The 20,900-nt window shown below is 37.6% G+C and overlaps 1 protein-coding gene across 1 annotated transcript in view; it reads right to left on the minus strand.

Annotated features, from left to right (window-relative positions):
• Positions 1 to 12,751, minus strand: part of zfpm1 (zinc finger protein, FOG family member 1) — a 78,320-nt gene extending 65,569 nt beyond the window's left edge. The window contains exon 1 of the mRNA XM_081371997.1: positions 12,334 to 12,751. Coding sequence (XP_081228123.1) covers positions 12,334 to 12,373 — 40 coding nt within the window. The 5' untranslated portion in view covers positions 12,374 to 12,751. The remainder of the gene's footprint in view (positions 1 to 12,333) is intronic.
• Between the last annotated feature and the right edge of the window lie 8,149 nt (positions 12,752 to 20,900).

Genomic DNA, 20,900 nt, shown 5'->3' on the forward strand with positions numbered 1-20,900 from the left:
ATAGTCAGTTAGACGGTACAACAGACAGAATTTTAATGCCAATCACCCCAAACATCCGGTATTAAGTGATTGAAAAGCTACAGAAAAATCCAGAAAAGAACCTCAGAAACACTCTGTTGGGATAATGCTTTGCTAAATATGTTAATATGTTTTATATAGAGGTCAATAAAGATTTTCAGTAAGGTTTCAACAGGAGGACAAACTCATTTCAGTGAAGATAATTATGATACGATATCACAAACTTAATTTCACGTTAACGATATATTACGATAGTTATTTTTTGCTTTATATAAGGATTTTATGATATAAAAAAATTTCATAGCATTGAAATTTCATAATTCTCATCACCGATTTCAATCACAAAAAAACGAATAGGCTATAGCATAACTAAGAAGAAAAAAAATCAAGCTTACTGAAGAGAAGTTAACAGTCAATGATAAAATAAGAACAAAGAAACTAAACAACAAACTATAACAAAGACAAAGAACGAATGAAATAGAACTACCTGAAAAACTTAAAACAATAGAAATAAGAAATACTATATAATTAAATAAAGTAATAAAACAAAAAAAACACTAAATAGTCTTCACTGTGTAAATTAAATATTAAATATCTTATTAAAGTTACAAAAGTGATTCAGTCGGAGCAGTGAGAGATATATCTCAGATTTCTCATATTCAGGTTTAATTTGCTGCTGTCACTTTAAGACCGAATGCACGGATCCAATATACTAAATCCCATGTGTTTTCTTTCTCAACTGTTTACATTCACTGCGTTTTCGAGGACACTTAAAAATGCATGCAAATTATAAGCTTTCGTGACGGCACAGCACGTCACAAATTTCTACCAGTTTATCGTGTCTACCAGTATATCACCTATACACTACTTTTCAAAAGAAATGAATACTTTCATTCAGCAAGGATGCATTAAATTGATAAAAAGTGAATTTTTACATTGTTACAAAAGATTTGATTTCAAACAAATGGTTTTATTTTTACTTTTCCACAAAAATATTAGTTTTTATTAATAATAAAGTTATTTCCACAAGTTTCTTGAGCAGCAAATTAGAATGATTTCCAAAGGATCATGTGACACTGAAAACTGGAGAAATGATGCTGAAAATTCAGCTTTGCCATCACAAGAGTAAATTACATATATTAATAACAAATATACTAAAATAGAAAACCGTTATTTTGAATTGCAATATTTACAATATTACAGTTTATTATTGGATTTTTTATCAAATAAATACAGCATAGGTATGCATAAGAGACTTAATTCAAAAACAGTTTCATTACACTTTTTACCTTGATATTATTATTAAAAAATATTGATTTATTGATAAAATCTTGAATTTATTTTTTTACCAAACTTTTCTGCAAACCCCAGTTTGAAAATCTTCTGTATAATTCATCTAGAAAGATCAACTAAAGATAATCAGATAGAGATGCACCGATTGATCGGCTGGTGACCGGAATTGGCCGATTTTCACGTGATCGGCCGTAACCGGCGACCGGCCGGTCAGTCTGACAAATGCCGATTTTATGCCGGTCAAATGCACTCGGGCGCCGCATGATTAACATCGCGCAACATCAGCATCACACGTGCACATGGAGCACATGTAGAAAACCTCGTGAATTACGTCCGTTCAGACCGCAAGCGCGTATTTTTTTTCGCCGTGCATGTTAATCATTGAGTGCATTCACAACGGAAGCAGGAGCGTCTCGAGCAGTGAAGCGCGTGTTTCGGCGCCGAGTCTATTTGCTGCACTGCTCGCGCTCAATTAAAGGGAAAGCACACTTTTGATGGAAAATAGCCTTATAGGGTTTCACAAAAAAAGTGCCCAAAATGCACAGAATTTGCGTGTTTTAACAAGAACTGGAGTAGGCTATGTCAGAAAAGAAAACAAAGACTAATATTTATAGAAAATGTACCCATTTAAACTTGTTTTATTATTCAGTTTGTACAAGTGATTGCAATGGGCCTGTGTGTGTGTGTGTGCTTTGAGAAATATCTTAATACTGCAAGGCTATATTTTTGTTTTTTATTTATATATTATTTTATTGCCATTCCCTGTTTTCATACAGACGTTTCGTTTGCTAAATACATAAATACAAAAATTATTGGATATTGAATGTGAAAAGGAAATGGTTCTTCCACAACACTGCACTTTAGATGTGTGTGAACTATGCAAATTGTAAAATGTTTTATTATAGAAATGATATAAAATAAATATTTGTGTGTGCTGTAAAGTGGTTAGAAAAAATGAAATCGGAATCGGCTAAAATCGGTATCGGCAGGTCAAACTTAATGAAAAATCGGAAATCGGAATCGGCCCAGAAAATTGTAATCGGTGCATCTCTATAATCAGATGGTGTATAGAAAATGCATAACAAAGATCAAATTACTAAAAAGAGGCCTAAATCACCAAAAACAACATCCCTCATCTCCATCAGCAGAAATATCGCACATTATATTAGACATCCTTGATTGCATCCATATAAAAACACATGTGCATGACATCATCACTTGTGGGCAGAGCAAGAGGAACCCTTAGACTTGAGGTGTGCCACTAGATCGCATCATTAATGACACACGAGTCCCACTACCATCAGCAATGTGATCCAGGAAGTGTGAGAGGAAAATTCAGTTTACAACTGGATGGGTGGAAAACACAGATGAGAAACAAAAAGGAAGTGACAAAGCGGACAAGGTTTACTGTACACAAAAGGACGTTATCGGTTTGATCAGCACGTTATCTCTGTGGAGCAATCGTTGATAAAAAAGCACCCTGGAAGAGCGTGTTATTAAAGATCATGGGAGGTCATCAGCACCGATAGGGGTACCCACGCGCTACCTGGCTACTTCCTCCGGTCGCCGTGGGAAATCAGCGATCGGCCGGACGGCCACTAGCCCGTTCCCATGAATGTTCACAGCGGTTGGGTGACCCAGTGTTTCGGAGCGAGAGAGAAAGGAACGAGAGCGTTTAGGCAGTGCTTGTTTATGCAGATGGCGATGTGATTGCGCGTCGTAGAGTGTCAGTCGACAAGATTCCAAATGTAATAGTCCCTGAGAGGCACTTGAATGGAGTCATTCCCCCATCACACCCCGAGTGCTCCCCCGCCCTCCAAAACTTTCTTATTAACCGCACCATCTCGCCATCTCTCCCACATACCCCTCCTTCCCCATTCCTCCTCTCTCCTTCTCAAATAAACCTACAAAGAAAGAGAAATTAACAGAGGAGACGTTTTTCTCCCTGCCGCCCCTCTCCTTTCTAGAGAGTGAGAAAAACAGAGGGAGAGAGAGAGAGAGAGAGAGAGAGAGAAAGCGATAGAGACAGAGGAAAGGAGCAAAAGAGAAAGAGGGAGAGAGAAAAAAAACATAATTTATCTGTGTATTATCAAGAAAGGCAGACACTTTAATCAGTCAGCTATGAAGTCAGTATTTCCATTCTTATCTGTTGCAGGAGTGGAAATGGAGAGCAGATAGTGTGCTGGGAGCCCATCGGTGGGCAGGAATGATAATGGGAGAGAGAGGGCTGGCTATTGGACCGCTGTGTCAGCTCTATCTGCACCCATTATCAAGGGCCTTATCGGCGCTGCCATCAGCCAAGCTGTAATGGGGCCAGTTCAACTTTCCACATTATCATACCGCTAAGACCTGGTTCAGTGAGGCTAGAGGTCTGACTGGAGACAGGGGGAGAAGGGGGCGGGAGGGGGGTTACAGAGAGACAGTTGTTGGGGGGGGGGGGTTGAGCGGGTCGGGGAGGAAAGAGTGAGATAGCGGTAGATATCGAGGACGAGAGAGAGGCGAGTAATGGAAAGCGGCCCAGAAATGAAGGGGGAGAGATGGAGGAGGGGCTTACTTGAAAGGGTTGGGAAGTCAGGACTATGATTGACAGAATGAAACTCTGGGTAAAAAGTAAGGTGAGGTCAGGAAGGCCTAGAGGAGTAAAGTCCGTTGATTGATGATTTTATACCACCGGTCTGATCATATAATCATCTCTGTTATGATAATATTTTCATTGTGATTGTGTACAGAGATAACGCACTGAGGGGGGAGGGCGTACGTACTGGGCAGGACTTTGATTGACAGGTTGAGAAGTAGTCTTGACTTTCGGAATGCATTCTGGGTAAACAAGAGAACGGGTAACGTCCAAAAGTCCACAATCATGAAATCGCAATGATTACTGCCTATAATGTACTACCGAGTCTTATCATTTAATAATCATGATAACGATCATATTTTCACTGTGATTGTTTAAAAAGATTAAGACCCTATGGATGATTTCATTTTAGATACTGCTCATTGGAATTGGTGCAAGTTTACACAATAAATGGATTCAATGAAAGTCACAGACCAAACAATAAATTCCTAAACAGCACTGTGGAGTCCTAACTGATTCATTTTAACACTGCAGGTTTATAAAACAAAATCTTTCTGATCCTCTAGTTACTATGCCAATGCTCTGTGTGCAATGCTTGCATGTAAGCAATGCTATTTGTAGGCATGCAGATGATTACGTTAAAATAAAAAGCTAATATTAAAATTATATTATGGTACAAATACATCATGAGACTCTGACTTTTTGCCTGGTTATGTTGTAAGAAATGCTGAGTATTATAAAACATATAAAGAACATGCTATAGAGATATTCCTATGGCCTTGCAGAAAGGGTATGAAGCAAAAAAAGTGTTTGCAACTTGCTAAAGGGGTCACAATAAGAGTCAACGAAGGGGCAAAATTAAAAAAAGAGGAAGTGAGAAACCAATGACCAGAAAAAGCACACAAGAAGAAACAAGATAGGTGGCAAAGGCAAACTATCTATCGCCTCAAGACAACCTCAATGCAGTCTTCCATGTCACTGATGTAGTCTAGATTTGCCAATTAAAAGGATACAAAAGGCAAAAACACATTGTACACTGCTAAACAGGAGTTGTTTACAGTTGAGTTTCGGCTATGTGTCTAAAATGTAAAAATGATTTGCAATGAGATTACATATGGCAATTATTAGCAACATGTCTGAGCATCTGCAACATTTTATGTGGCTAACACGATGTGCTTCACACTTCACACATGTATATGTATACCCCTCTCAGACAGAAGCTGAAAGAGGTTGGATGCTGATCTCTGGCAGTCTCCCTTCTCTTTCTAGAGCAGGCCAAGTGGAGTGTGTGAGAGCAGAAAGAGGAGCCACTCTGGTCTAGACCACCTCTGTTCAGGGGTGGCTCCCTGGAGGCGGTCTAACCTCTCCTCTTTCTGGGGCCTTTGTCCCAGCTGCCCTTCTGTGCTTATCTCCTCTCTTTCCGCCTCTCCTTATGAAACATGCCCGGTGTTCCCTTCCCACAAGAGCCTCCTGCCTGGCATATAACACCCAAGCCTGAGCTCTCTGCACCGTGAGCAATAGGGATACTCAGGGCAGCATTTTTTTTGTAACATTGTACGATAGGTCAGTGGTAGTTTATAGTAGAGATGTGCTAACTACATATTTTAAAAACTGACGACTCAATTGGTTGTTTGATCAAATAATTGACCATTCTGTCTTATATAATTGACCATTCTGTCTTATATAATGTCTTATATAATTAGTCTGATTAAAGGTCCAGAAACCAATCAGATGCGTTTCATATTATTGTGTATAATATGTGAATATATATATATATATATATATATATATATATATATATATATATATATATATTATATATATATGAAGAGTTCAGATGCAAAAGCCTCTAAGTGCCATCTGAAAATTTCTTCTAAAATGGTCATTTTTTATCAAGCTTGTATATTTAAGTTCAGTAATTTCACTTAAATGACAATTAATAGGTAATTTTCATTGCCATTAAAGTGAAATTACACACGAGCTTGATAAAAATGACCATTTTAGAAGAAATTTTCAGATGGCACTTAGAGGCTTTTGCATCTGAACTCTTCATATACACATATATATATACACACACATACATATATATATATATATATATATATATATATATATATATATATATATATATATACACATATACATATATATATATATATATATACACATATACATATATATATATATATATATACACACATATATATACATGTTAGATGCGATTAATTGTGATTAATCGATTTGACAGCACTAATTTATAGTTAAATATATAAGAGTTACACATAAAATGTTACATAAATATATTAAAATGGATTAATTGTAATAATTTCACAATATTACTTTTTTTACTGTATTTTTCCTGAAAGAAATGCAGCCTTGTTGAGCACATGAGACTTCTTTCAAAAAAACATTTGAACTGAACATCCAAACTGAACTGGCTAAACAATTCAACCGTTTTAAAGACTATCAGCTAAACCTAAAACAGGTTAACGGTCAGTTTTTGAACTATTCAACCTTTGTGACCCATCCCAGCTCACTATAGTCAAACTCATTAATCCCCTAGTCTGGCTTATTTTGAAGTCTGCGGTGCTACGTTTGTAAGTGTAAAATGAAGCACAAACATTATATAACTAGTAAAAAACCCGGCCTTGTGCATTTGATTACACTTAGCAAAAAATTCGGCTCTTGGCAGCCATAACAAGTAAGCCAGTGAGAACTGTTTCTGTCCCAGAGTGTATTTTTTACACTCTGAGACAGAAACTCACCTGAATGCCGTTGGGATGTGACCAGTAGATGTAATCTACGGCCTTATGGTTCAGACAAATACACCCAGATGAAATGTTTGCATAAAGCACCCCTTGAGATATGTGCAGCGATCCTTCTAAAGGAGTGAACAGTATATAGTGTCACTCACTCTTGAACTTGATGTCCTTAGCACTACATCAAATTGATGGCCCACACCCCCTACCATGCCAATTAAGCACATCAAATAAAAGAACATGACATCAAACCTCAGCGTGGAAATCAGTCAATCTAATCAACCCTGTTAGCCGTGATCCACATCAAATATGGCTCCTCCACATCGGACAAATTATCATATCTCCATTCTCCTTAAGACGCAACTCATTAACTCCAACCAAAAAGCACAGAAAACTCTATTACACCAACCTTCTGGAGAAAAAAAATATATCTCCCTCCTGCGATGGCAAATCTCACCTCGGCCGTTCCTATCAAAACGGCACATAAAAATAAGTCCTCTTCATAAGATGCTATGTGATAACAGTGCATTAAAAGATTACTGCCCTGTTCCCATCTTGTTTTTAATTGCATTGGGGCCAGAGGCTACGGGATCCTTAATAACACATTAATATTTTATTCTCATCCACCGCTCCACAATCACATGCAACTGCAGCTGTGTTTAAGACTTTATGCTTGTCTTTACATATAGCAGGGCTGTGGTTGGTGGGGTTGAGGGGGAGATTCACAACTTATATGGCATCCGTCTGAGTTTTGCTGCTATAAGAAAGATGGCATATTGAGTGCTGGAACTCTGAGGTGACGCAATTGACATCAAGTGTCATTTACATATATTTCCATAATATAAACGTAATATAAATGTGGTTGACTTGGTGGTTGTTCTGTTGCACTTGCAAATATTAGATTGTATAAAAGACAAAATAGGGGTTTATGACAGTTCAAATATACTCGCTGGGACGTTAAGTTTCTGCTTTACACAATCATCTCAGATGAAACTTTAGTATTTCTTTTCTTTTCTACGTTTTTTATGAGCCTACACAACAAAAGAAGTGAGGATTTAGGAGTGCTAATGGGTCAATGAGGGATCAGTTATCGTAACTCACTCGATTTCCTCTGGCGTAAACATTAGGAAAGAGCAATAACTCATCAAAACACCTAAAAGCTTTTCCTTTCACTGTGGCAACCAACAGACACTTCCTAAACAATAAATTCTAATCTACAGTTACAGCTTCTTGACATCACTTTCAGCCCACATATTGCAAGCTCTCTCATCCAATCAGGAGAGCTCATGGGCTGAACCAATCAGAACATCACCCAGCTGCATTAATCAACATACTACACAAAACTCTAATAAACAAGCAGTGAAAGATATAATAGGATACATTTAGAATAAATACACCATTTTCTATATTGAAAAAAGTGTATTTAAGGACTTGGGTTTTAGATTAAAATGTGAGGTTTCAGCAAGTTGATGATTGAGTGAGATCTGTCTGCAGAAAACAACACAGATACATAAAAATCCTTACATCAACAGATTGTCTATCGAGTGAAAGAGTTTGGTCAACCTAGATACACAGCATCATATACTAACATAAAACAACGTTATTTTTCTTCTTATGCCCGTTTCTTAAAAATAAGAAATGTTTCTTGCGCAACAAATTACCATATTAGAATGATTTCTGAAGGATCATGATTAATGATGCTGAAAATTTAGGAATACATTTTTAAACAACTAAATAAATAGTGTCAGACAGTGTGTATAATATTAATTATAAATATAAATAATTGGCTTAGTCTTCATTCTACCATAATATTGATACCAATAAGTTAGAAAGATGCATTATTAAATAATAATCTTTGAAGACTTTAACAACCTTGCTTTAAATATTATCAGATACTAGAAACATTGATTATCAAATTCACTAAAGTCGTCCTTGGCTTTGCAACTCATTATAAAAACTTGATGACTTTCTCACAGTGTTCACTATCACTCAGTATCTAATATCTCTCTGCAAATCAACATTTCAGCCATACTGCTGACGCCACATTCTTGTTTCCTTTTGCAAGGCCTAGCGCTGAATACTTTTTTTTTTTTCACTGTTTTTCACCAAAACGAACCCCACACAGATTAACATCGATGAACAAAAAAAACAACCTGCATCTCAATGCTATCTAACACAAGATCTACAGTGAGTAATATGTGGAATTAGTTTTAATTAAATTAATCAACTACAATGGTTGTTAGGAGAAAACACAAGTGTGGGAACCGAGAGAGGGTGGGGAGTAACTAAAGGGGGGGAAAAAATGCATTCACACCTATCATCTAATTATACAACAACATTAATCACATTAAGGCTGGAACTGATTGCCAGGGTCCGGGGCCCTGCTGTTCTTATGTGTAGCTTTGTTATTGCAGCAAAGCCTCAGCTCCTGCCTGCTCTGTGCTGATAACAACTCTTATCGCACTTGGCGATCTCTATCTGTACCGGAGATCAGGCCCCAGGCTTTATCAAAAGTTCACATCGAGCTAAAAGCAGAACAAAGAAGGAAAACACACAAGCAAAACCACCACGACGCAAATGCGTGTGTGCGTATGTGTGAAAGTATGTGAGCGAAAGCCTGTGATCTCTCATTCTTCTCAATATTTTTGGGCCGAGCATTAAACTAGCCCTCGGGTCAAATGACCCCCCGAGACGCTGAACCTGACAGCAGCGAAAGCTCTGAAAACGGTTTCAACAAAAACAGGAAGAGATCCCATCAGTTGTCCACACTTTCAAAAGTGCAAGCCCAAGGTACAGGAGGTGGTAACTCAAACAAGTGCATTGTCTGGCCCCAGCTTCTCAAACATCCCCCGGCCGCTGACGCCAAATTCTGGGAGCTCATGAATAATTCACGCCGACCTCTGAGCCGTTTGAATGATGTCACTCGGCTGTTATCAGCGAGGATCTCCTCTGTTATCTCCCAATCATCTCAACGGCTCTCTTATCGGCCCCTGCCATCTAACTGAGGCAGCTGCTTTTAAAACGCAGCGTACACCCATCTACCATTTCTGTATTCCTGCCTCTCTCCCCCAGCCCTTATCAGCCCTGCCATCCTACTCTCCCCTTATCTGCTTTTCTCCTCTCTCTTTTTTTAAACTTATCTAGAGATACACCCAGCCAGTCCCAAACAACAACACAAACATGACAAAGATGAGAATGCTTCAGCCAAATGTAATTATAATCCCAATTTCCACCCAACCCCCCTCGACGTTGGCTCTATCTCCACAGAGATCGCCGTCTCACCTATCTTGTCTCTCATCTCAACTGCCAAAATATAAGCCCTGGGATGTGGCCCCGCTAGGCCGCGAGCTAATCTCGCCATCAGGGAGGGATGGATAATCTATCAGCACGATCTTTACCATTGGGAGAGTGACGCACAAAAGACACACAAAAATATTTCCTCTCAACATAGACTTCCATGATACCGGATACCTTCTTTTAGAGGGGCCGGGATTGTAATCCTTCCAGTAAGAGTGTAACAAAACAATGCAATCGCGCATTTATTATATCATTCGCCATTGTCTTGACGGTTACATATGCAAAAAGGTAAGATAAGAGGGGCGATGTGATGTTCACATGCGTTCCAGAGTTTCGTGGTGGGGGAACACACCTTTAGGCAAATCTGAGATACTTTCCCACCGTCTTCATCGTTAGTCTAATGAGACGTCCATGGGGGACTCGTGGAGTTGGCGATCTGTACTTTAAAAGCCACCAGATATGAAATCTAGATAAGGAATGTGTATTCTGAATAACAAAACAACTTCAAAACATCAGCTACGACTGGTTTGAAGTAGTAAAGCTGGTTCCACCATTCGGAGCTGCCTCTAGGTAGGAATATGAGTTCTCCGGAAACCAACCAGAGATAGCTTTATATCAGATAAGACATCTCAATTAAGAGAGCGACTTCACGGGTCAGCGGGTCACTGGCATTGTCGCTGGCCAACGTGCTCGTATTACTCTCCAGTCACTTAAACAAAACCTTGATACCGCCCCGTTTACACTCAGTGGTATATGCTAATGTTGCCTTATCAGACCATTTTTTCTTTCCTATTCAAGAGTCGCTTTCTGCCTTTGAATCGCATTAATATTTATTTTTTTTGAGCAGCCCTTTCAAACTCAACCTCCAAGATATTGCTACTGTGCTTATCGGCTGAAAGCATCTCTTCTGGACGAAGAACTGAAACAGCGCCTGGCACCAGAGCAAAACGACTTTTCAGCACTGTTGGTTCTTTTCAGAGAAAGAGAGGGAGAGGCAGGGGTCAATGAATTTGATTTTTACCTTATGATTTTATTGACCAAAAGTTACTTTGACCAAAAACTTCAGTCAACCTTATGTTGTTCCAAACCTTTATGACTTTCCTTGACTAGTGGATGTCAAAAAAAATCTCCTGGTTGCTCTTTTCTAATCACAATGAATGGTGACTGAAGATGTCAAGCCTCAAAAAGGATGTTACAATCATATTAAAAATATAATAAAAGACTAGCACACTATATTCCAAGTCTTAAGTCTGAAGCCATAATTATTGCTTTGTGTGAGAAACAGTTGTTATTCCCTATTAATATTCCCCTCCAGGGAGCTGTTAAACGGATCAATGAGCCAGCTATACTCAGGAGTCGAATCAGTTTGATTCATGAACAAATCATTCTGACTGGTTTCATGATGTGTATCAACGATTTCATAGATACTCAAACATTGCTATTTATTTTGTGTCGTTCTAGAGGCTTTACATCTTCAGCCACCATTCATTGTCATTGTATGGAAAAGAGCAACCAAGATATTCTTCAAAATGTATCATTTTGTTTTCCACAAAAAAAGAAAGAAACATGAGGAAATGCAAATAATATAATATCTTGCATTCAATCATAAAAATTCCATTTTAAGTCCAATTACTGTGTGCCTGAACATTAGAGTTAAAATGGATAGATGAAAAAAAAAGATCCAATTGTAATCCACTATCATGTGGAGAGATCAGCTGGGCGCGCTATCTGACGTCTCATCTCTGGAAAGAGAACTGAAAAGCCGAAGGAAAATGCAACAGCAGCGTCGTTGCAGCCACAGACAGAAAACAAATAAAAGATCCAATTTTAATCCTTATCTCGACTGGGATCGGATCACTGTTTATCTGAACTCATATCGTCTTTTTCAGAGAACAGTGACGTTTCCACAACAGTATTAAACAGGAAGCCACGGTTACACTTCGGTTGGAGCAGACGAAAGCACTTTTGCAAATGAAAAAGTCAAATAAAACGGATTTAAACACAATTATCTCGACTGGGTTTGAAAAATTAAGCGCGAGTTTGTTCAGCGCCGTTCACGTGCCGTGCGCTTTTCCAAAAAGAGCTGCGCGTCTTAAAAGCTACTGGGGTTACTATGGCAATTGTAACTAAATGTTGCCATTTCTAATTTTCTACTGTCTTGAAACCATAAAAACACAAGGATTATTTGAACAGACCGGTCACACATCTGAAGTGTAGCCTATACCATTCGTCTCGTGTTATTGGAAATATCTTGTCAGTTTCCACGAAATTGTTGAGCTGCGCTCAAAAAAAACATTGATATCCCGTCATATGAATAATGTCACACACTTTTTACAATGAATCACCATTCACAACAACAGCACTGGTACTAGTGAAACTTTAAACGCTTACGTTTGATCTGCCGGGGTTTGCTCTGCTTTCTTCGAGACATGCTTATTCCGTCGTTCCTGCTCAGCTTGCGGCAAAAGCGATCAGTCCACCGGGGAGACTAGCAGTAACAGCGGCACTGGATCACAGCTCTCTGCCCGGCCGGAGACACCCGCATGACCTGTACTTTGATATTCAGAGCCGAAAGAGCTACCTGTGGCCGAGTGAGCCTTAGTTACTTTTCGACGTCTTCCCAGATTCGCGATCTATCCTCTTCGTTAGCCAAAACAAACTCTGCCGGTGCAGCCCTGACAGCGGAGAAAACTAAACCTGTAGCTTTTAATGATTTGTTTATGTCTACTCCGGTGAAGCACAGAGAGAGCGCAGTTCTCAACGGGGCTCGATCGACACATGAAACAGTGGCGCTGTACTGTTATGACACGCCTCCGTCACGCCCCTTGCGTATGATGCCATGCCGCACGCTCCCCACTGCGCCCGCGCTCTCAAGCAACTCGATCCCCCGATCATCACACTTCCATCAATGCAAGCAAGGCATGAAATGTATGCCTCGTTTGCATGCAAAACAGTTTTCTTAGTTATTATGAGCATGTACCGGAAATTTTAAATGGGCTATTCAAAATATAATAAAGTATTACAACTACTCATTTTAATAACAACAGTAATTATTATAATTGTGTATTACTTCTATAAACGATTATATATTCAGAATAATGATGATGAATTAATTATAATATATTGTTTACAATTTATCATTGTTCTTATTTTACTCATAAAATGTATATATATATATATATATATATATATATATATATATATATAGGCCTAATATATATTTTATAATATATTTTATGATGTTTTTATAAAATATATTATAATAAATTCAATATTATTATTAAATTGTTAGTATTATAAAATATATGATAATATAGACATAGTCATGATATTATTATTATGAATATGACTAATTATTATATGTAAGTATTATTATTACATATATTAACATAAATTGAATAATATTATTGAATATAAATGATTATTATTAATAATATTAAATAATAATAAAACATTTTATATTATTAGTGTTATTATTATTATTTCTGCCTTTTTGTAATTTCTTAGATTATGATAGTAAATATTTTTCTTAAAAATATATATTTTTTGTTTTATTTAGGTTTTATTATTTTGCCTTGTCTACTGTATAATCTGAACCAGGGGCATACTTTGGGGGGGGGGGGAGATAACCCCCCCCCCCCCCCCAATGTTTAAATCTATGCATTACAACCCCCCCCAATATTTATACCATGATCACATAAAAAATATGCAGACCCAAACTTCAAACCCCCCCCCCCCCCCCAATGTTCAAACCAAATCTACGCCCTTGATCTGAACACTTAATATTTTTGATTATTTTTATTGTTTATTGCACTTTTGCAATTCCCCCTCACACAGGGATCAAAAATCCTATTCTATTCTACTTGTCTACTTTAAATGGGATCGTGACTAGAATCTTCATGTAAAATGCACAGTGGTAATTATTGAAATGCAAAAAGTCATACAATTATAGCTGTCATTCATGTTATAATTACCAAAAAGGTGAGAATGGTGCTAGCAGCACATATGCTGACACTGTGGCCTCCTCAAAAACTCACTGCTTCCATCTAGTGACCAACAAAAAAGCTTATCTTATCCTTCACAGAGGAGGCCACCATGGTTGTAGTGAGATGACTTAATTGACACATTCCTGCAAACCCCAGCATTTGAACATAAGTCAAGTACATCAACCATGTCATATACAACAGCTAACCTGAAAGTTGTGGAGCAACCATAAATACAAGTCACAAAAAAAAAAAAAAACACTACCCTGCATTTCTGTGTTGTGTCATGATTTATTAAGATTTGTTATAAGGACTATTAACTAGGCTATTAATAAGATCAATGCTGGTTTTGTTAATCTTGATAATGGAGAGCCTTTGTTAATCTTGTCTTTCATGATTAAACATGATGAAATCAAGACATAGAAAAGAATTCCGCACTCATAATGAAAATAAATGATGACATAATACAATAAACTAAAGCAGGAGACGTTGAACACAAACAACAAACATCTTTGTTGATCCTGGAACAACATTCCAATCAACGAATCAGATTTTAATGACAAGTTTACAGTTTATGTCAAGTTAGGCTTACAACCAGGGTTAGGTGCTTCTGCATCCGTGTTATCATTTCCATCTCGTTTTAGGGATAACTTATGGGTATGTTTATGTTTAGGGGTAGGGGTAGGGATATGGTTAGGATTACATTTTTGGACAGGAGTGTTGTTCCAGGAACAACAAAGTATGTTGACCCAGGAATGCGTCTAACTCTGCAAAATCAGGACGTGCAACAAGACGAAGCCACTAGAGTGCGCTCTGCCTCTATAGAAGGTTATACAGTGCTTTTAAGAAAACTTGATAGCAATAAATGAATGCTGGACAGAGACAAACCCATGCATACCTCAAATTATATTTAGTAGGTGAGTAAAATATAAAAAGACACAACTCTTCAAACATGTTTTTAAAAAAAGTATAATAACCAATTAAACATTTAGAAAGGAAAATAAACAAACTGACTTATCTGTAAATGATCATGTCCACAGCAGATTCATTACGGTATAAACCCACTCAAAAAAGACAGTCATGTAGAATAACAAAATAAAGACAACTAAAATAAAAAAAATAATTTAAAATGAAGTATTTGACAAAATAATTAACAGTGTATGTATTCTCCACGAAGGCCCTTTAATATCTATGCTTTTTTTGTTCATAGCCATAGTTCATTGAATGTTTATAGCCTATTGGAAAAAGATTCTTCAGATTATTACAATATTCTTCACACTAAGAAAAAAAAATCTTTTAAGAATAGTTTGCTACAACAAGATTCTTAAGGCAACATGATCCTTATATACAGTAAATGGCATTGTTATGAAAACCTCCTTTTGTTTTTAAGAATGTAGCTTTGAAAAAACATGAAAATTAAGAGTTATTTCAAAAGCTGCAGCCACATTTTTCCTTCTTTGCAATAATTTCTTGTTGTTTTGTTTTTTGGAATGGAGGAGTAGGACTAGAGAATAATTTTAAATCACTATTATAGTGACCAAAATGACCATGGTTATCACGGTAGGCTATTGTTAAATGTGATGGACATACCCTAACAACAAAAAAACTGTGCTATTAGTAATATACTTACTATTAGTATACTACTTTTAAACTAAAAATAAGAAAGTCTACTTTTTATGTTATTCTCAAAAATATCCTTAAAATTTAACTTAAGTATACTTGACTTATACTGACAGAAAGTATATTTGGCCTATACGTGTACTCAATCTTTTGATCGAGATATACTTAAAAGTATAATTAAAGGGATAGTTCACCCAAAAATGAAAATGCTGTCATCATTTACTCTTCCTCAAGTTGTTCCAAACCTGTATGACTTTCTTTCTTCTGCTGAACCCAAAAGAAGATATTTTAAAGAAGGTTGGTAATTAAACAGTTGCTGGTCCCCATTGACTTCCATAGTATGTTTTTTTCCTACTATGGAAGTCAATGGGGTCCATCAGTTGATTGGTTAATTCTGAATAATTCTAGATGCCTTATTAACTGAAAAGTTGACATTTTTAGAATGCACTTTGCTGGTTAAAATTTACACCATAAAAATTCAGTTTGATTTTCATGGAAACTTCATAGGATTGAGCTCTCGATACCTCCCCTGTTTCTAGACCAATGCCTCTCGAGCTTGAACTTGTAGTCTTTATGTTACCAACCCAGACCTTGGACCGTTAAGCCAGTTAGTCAAACAACTGTTTATAAAAAAGAAACCGACTAAGTGGTTGTCACTGGAAACAGCTTTTAACTGTGTAACCTTCAAGCTTTCCTGGAAGCTTTGTTCAATAAAACCGGCATAAGACATGAATTATTAATCTATAGCCTACCTGTGAAGAATCTGAGCCTCTGTGACACTTTTTTACTATCTGCATGAAGATTTTGACAGAAGAATTTACTGTGGTGGCAAATAAATTATCCATATGGGAGAATGGCTGAAAATGAATATGTTTGTTTAGGTGTCAATTTATGACTTTTCTTTGATATGCTGATTAATTTGATATGTTTGGTTCACTTTACTCATACATTTAATATTTTAGAAATCTTTATTCAAACACATCAGGAGAGACAGATGAAGATGATGAAAAACAAGTTTCAGTAAACAAACTAATTCAAATGCAGAAAGGCAATGTAACATCATATTTCACACCAACAAAAGAACAATACCAGACAATAACTGAATGAAAAAGAGGAGCTTAAATTCACACAAGGCGATTGAACTCAAATGAGGAACAGGTGATGACCATAGGCGGAGTTTGACATTCGAGCCAGGGGGGGCAAAAAAAAAAATCATTGTAGCAGCTGGGACCTGCATGGCCTATCAATTGGGGAACTCAGCAGGCCCGGCGCCACGAGGGGGCAAAAGGGGGCATTGCCCCCTCAGATCTGATTTGTGCCCCCTCAGTTTCATTTTTGTATTTATGGTTACAAATGAAATGTTTAACCTTTTGAGCGGTACAGTCCCATATATGGGATTTTTTTTTATTTCAGTGCCCCTGAGAGTACGGTCCCACATATGGGATTTAGAATGTTCGGTTACGTGACATAATGGCCAGATTCAAACTGTGCTTTCGCGCGTTGGTTGGCGCTGAGCCAGAGTCGGACGCGCTCAGCGCTGTCATATATCACAACTATGCAGTGTTTTCAACCTCACAATTTTTATTTTAGGTTTCAGACAATTAAATACACATTAAGCACTAGTAAAACAATACATTTGGAGTTTGTAAAATACACACTGATGTCTGTGGAAGCAGCAATAACAATCTATTCAAATATAATTTGCCGACGTGTGCTATTCATCATATCAGACAAACACAGTGGAAGTAACTATAAAGTAGTTTACTCTATTCTTCTATTCCACTTTCTTGCATGTATTTCGGGAGAAATTGATGACTCAGGATTCTCAGAACGCGGCGCAAAGAAACAGCCATCTCACGTTATAGATCAAGATCAAGATTATTTATAAAGGTTTTTAAATGACCAAACACACTCACATACACATTTTTTTTATCAGATAGTTGATGACATGATAAGCAAGTTTGTGAGTATTTTGAATCAAAAAGGGAAAAGGAAATAAAAGCGATATATCCGCGGTGTGTCACGTGACAAATATGACGCGTTGCCATGGAAACATTAAGGGGGAACGTTCTAAATTCTAAAACTAGATTAAAAAGTTCGTCGAGACAAACTTTAAGTTGGCTTGAGAAAGCCGGACCAGAAAGTTTAAAGAAGTTTAAAATAGTTTGGAGTTTAAATTAGTTTAAAGTTTAAAGTAGTTTAAAGTTTAAATTAGTTTGAAGTTTAAAGTAGTTTAAAGTTTAAATTAGTTTAAAGTTTAAAGTAGTTTAAAGTTTAAATTAGTTTGAAGTTTAAAGTAGTTTAAAGTTTAAATTAGTTTGAAGTTTAAATTAGCTTAAAGTTTAAATTAGTTTGAAGTTTAAATTAGTTTAAAGTTTAAATTAGTTTGAAGTTTAAAGTAGTTTAAAGTTTAAATTAGGTAGTTTAAAGTTAAAAAGTTGTTGGGGGTTTTCTAGTGGGTTGCTAAGGTGTTCTCGGTGGTTGCTAGGCGGTTGCTAGGGTGTTCTGGGTGGTTGCTATTGTGTTGCTAGATGGTTGCTAAGGTATTTTGGGTGGTTGCTAGGTGGTTGCTAGGGTGTTCTGGGTGGTTGCTATGGTGTTGCTAGGCAGATGCTAAGGTATTTTGGGTGGTTGCTAGGCGGTTTCTATGGTGTTCTGGGTGGTTGCTAGGGTGTTGCTAAGCGGTTGCTAGGGTATTTTGGGTGGTTGCTAGGGTGTTGCTAGGGTGTTCTGGGTGGTTGCTAAGGTATTTTGGGTGGTTGCTAGGCGGTTGCTAGGGTGTTCTGGGTGGTTGCTATGGTGTTGATAGGCGGTTGCTAAGGTATTTTGGGTGGTTGCTAGGATGTTGCTAGGCGGTTGCTAGGGTGTTCTGGGTGGTTGCTATGGTGTTGCTAGGCGGTTGCTAGGGTATTCTGGGTGGTTGCTAGGCGGTTGCTAGGGTGTTCTGGGTGGTTGCTAGGCGGTTGCTATGGTATTTTGGGTGGTTGCTAGGGTGTTCTGGGTGGTTGCTAGGCGGTTGCTAGGGTGTTTTAGTGGTTGCTATGGTGTTGCTAGGCGGTTGCTAGGGTGTTCTGGGTGGTTTCTAGGGTGTTGCTAGGCGGTTGCTAGGGTATTCTGGGTGGTTGCTAGGCGGTTGCTAGGGTGTTCTGGGTGGTTGCTATGCTGTTGCTAGACGGTTGCTAGGGTATTCTGGGTGGTTGCTAAGTGGTTGCTAGGGTGTTTTGGGTGGTTGCTAGGCGGTTGCTAGGGTGTTCTGGGTGGTTGCTATGCTGTTGCTAGGCGGTTGCTAAGGTATTCTGGGTGGTTGCTAGGCAGTTGCTAGGGTGTTCTGAGTGGTTGCTATGCTGTTGCTAAGGTATTCTGGGTGGTTGCTAGGCGGTTGCTAGGGTGTTCTGGGGGGTTGCTATGGTGTTTCTAGGCGGTTGCTAGGGTATTCTGGGTGGTTGCTAGGCGGTTGCTAGGGTGTTCTGGGTGGTTGCTATGGTGTTGCTAGGCGGTTGCTAGGGTGTTCTGGGTGGTTGCTATGATGTTGCTAGGCGGTTGCTAAGGTATTCTGGGCGGTTGCTAGGCAGTTGCTAGGGTGTTCTGGGCGGTTGCTATGGTGTTGCTAGGTGGTTGGTAGTTGTCACAGATGGTTACTATGGAGTTTTTATAGAGTCCTTAGCATGATCTTGGTATGATTTAGCACTTAACTAAATGATATTAGCATGTAGCTATTCACTGCTAGCATGTGTAGCATGTTGGAAGTGCTGTTTGCTAGCATGAGTCAAAAGAGCCAAACCTCATCTCTATACGATGTTCTGATACTGAGATATAGGTCTTGCAAAACGGTTGCTAGGGTACTCAAGTTTGGTTGCTATGGAGTTGCTTGGGAGCTTGAAGCTTTAAACTTAAGAAGTTTAAAGTGGTTTGAAGTTTAAAGTAGTTTACGAGTTTTGAGTTTACAAGTTTAAATGAGTTTAGAGTTTAAGTTTAAATGAGTTTAGTGTGTGTGTGTGTGTGTGTGTGTGTGTGTGTGTGTGTGTGTTCACACACACACACACACACACACACACACACTCAGAGCTTATGAGTTTAGAGTTTATAAGTGTATAAATTGATGAGTTTATAAGTGTTAGAGTTTTTGAGTTTAGAGTTTATAAGTTTTAAATGAGTTTAGAGTTTATAAGTTTTAATGAGTTTAGAGTTTATAAGTTTAAATGAGTTTAAGAGTTCAGAGTTTATTAATTTATGAGTTAAAGAGTTAATAAGTCTATGAATTCATGAGTTTATAAGTTAATTAGTTTATAAGTGTATGAGTTTAGAGTTTATTAGTTTAAATTAGTCTCATTGGCTAATATAGTATATAGAACGGCAGTTTGGTTTAGTCTTCAAGGTGTTTAGATTTGAATTTTCGTCGGTTGGTGAGTTTGAATGTAAATTTGAATTTTTTAGAACTCCCCAATGTAAGTCAATGGGAGTTTTTCCGAGTTTTGATCGGCATTTTTAGGAAAACCGTAAGTCCGATCAGTCTAAAAAGATATAGCAACTAACTTCAGATCAGTTTGAGTGTCTGAGCCGAGTTTGGAGTATGTAGTGTTAAAGCTCTAGGACGAGTTTGAGTCAACAGTTTTTAACAGAAGAATAATAATAATAATAAGTTTAAGTACAATATCAGTAAGTTGGCTCTCTCAAGCCAACTTAATAACAGTCGCCTTGAAAAAACTCAGAGTCAGTTAGAATATTAAAATTAAGCGTGAAAGGGTTAATATATGCATAATAAATGAAGCTGGCTTATCTTTTTTTACTAAGCAAGTTATTGTGTATTGTTCATTGATGGTATAAAGTTAAGCCCCCTTAACAATTTCACATGCCCCCTCAGTCATTTCATTCTGCAGCCGGGCCTGGAACTCAGCACTAGCACATATGGACAAAACAAACATGCTAAATAAACACATAAATTGTTAACCCGATAAAAAAACAGTAGGCTACAACAATACAATCATATTTGTAAACAGGCCGTAGAACTTTGCATAAACAGCCACTTGACTTCGCATCGCATCTTCGTTCGGACACAGTTAGGATCAATAAAATGTGGACCACTTTTGCACTGTTAAAATATTGTCTTTAACCAAAACGAAAAGATTTTTAAAGTGTTTCTTTCCTTTTTTCAAAACACATTGTTGGAAGCTTGTTTCTGCCACTGAATAATAAATAAATAATAGCGACTTTTTATCTCGAAATTCTGACTATTTTTCTCACAATTGCAGTCAGAATTGTGAGAAATAAAGTGGCAATTCAGAGAAATAAAGTAGCAATTGTGAGATATAAAGTCGCAATTGCGGGATATAAAGCAGCAATTCTGAGAAATTAAGT

Source organism: Scardinius erythrophthalmus, assembly GCF_964197995.2.
Source record: "Scardinius erythrophthalmus genome assembly, chromosome: 8".
In the NCBI taxonomy this organism is placed as follows: Eukaryota; Metazoa; Chordata; class Actinopteri; order Cypriniformes; family Leuciscidae; genus Scardinius; species Scardinius erythrophthalmus.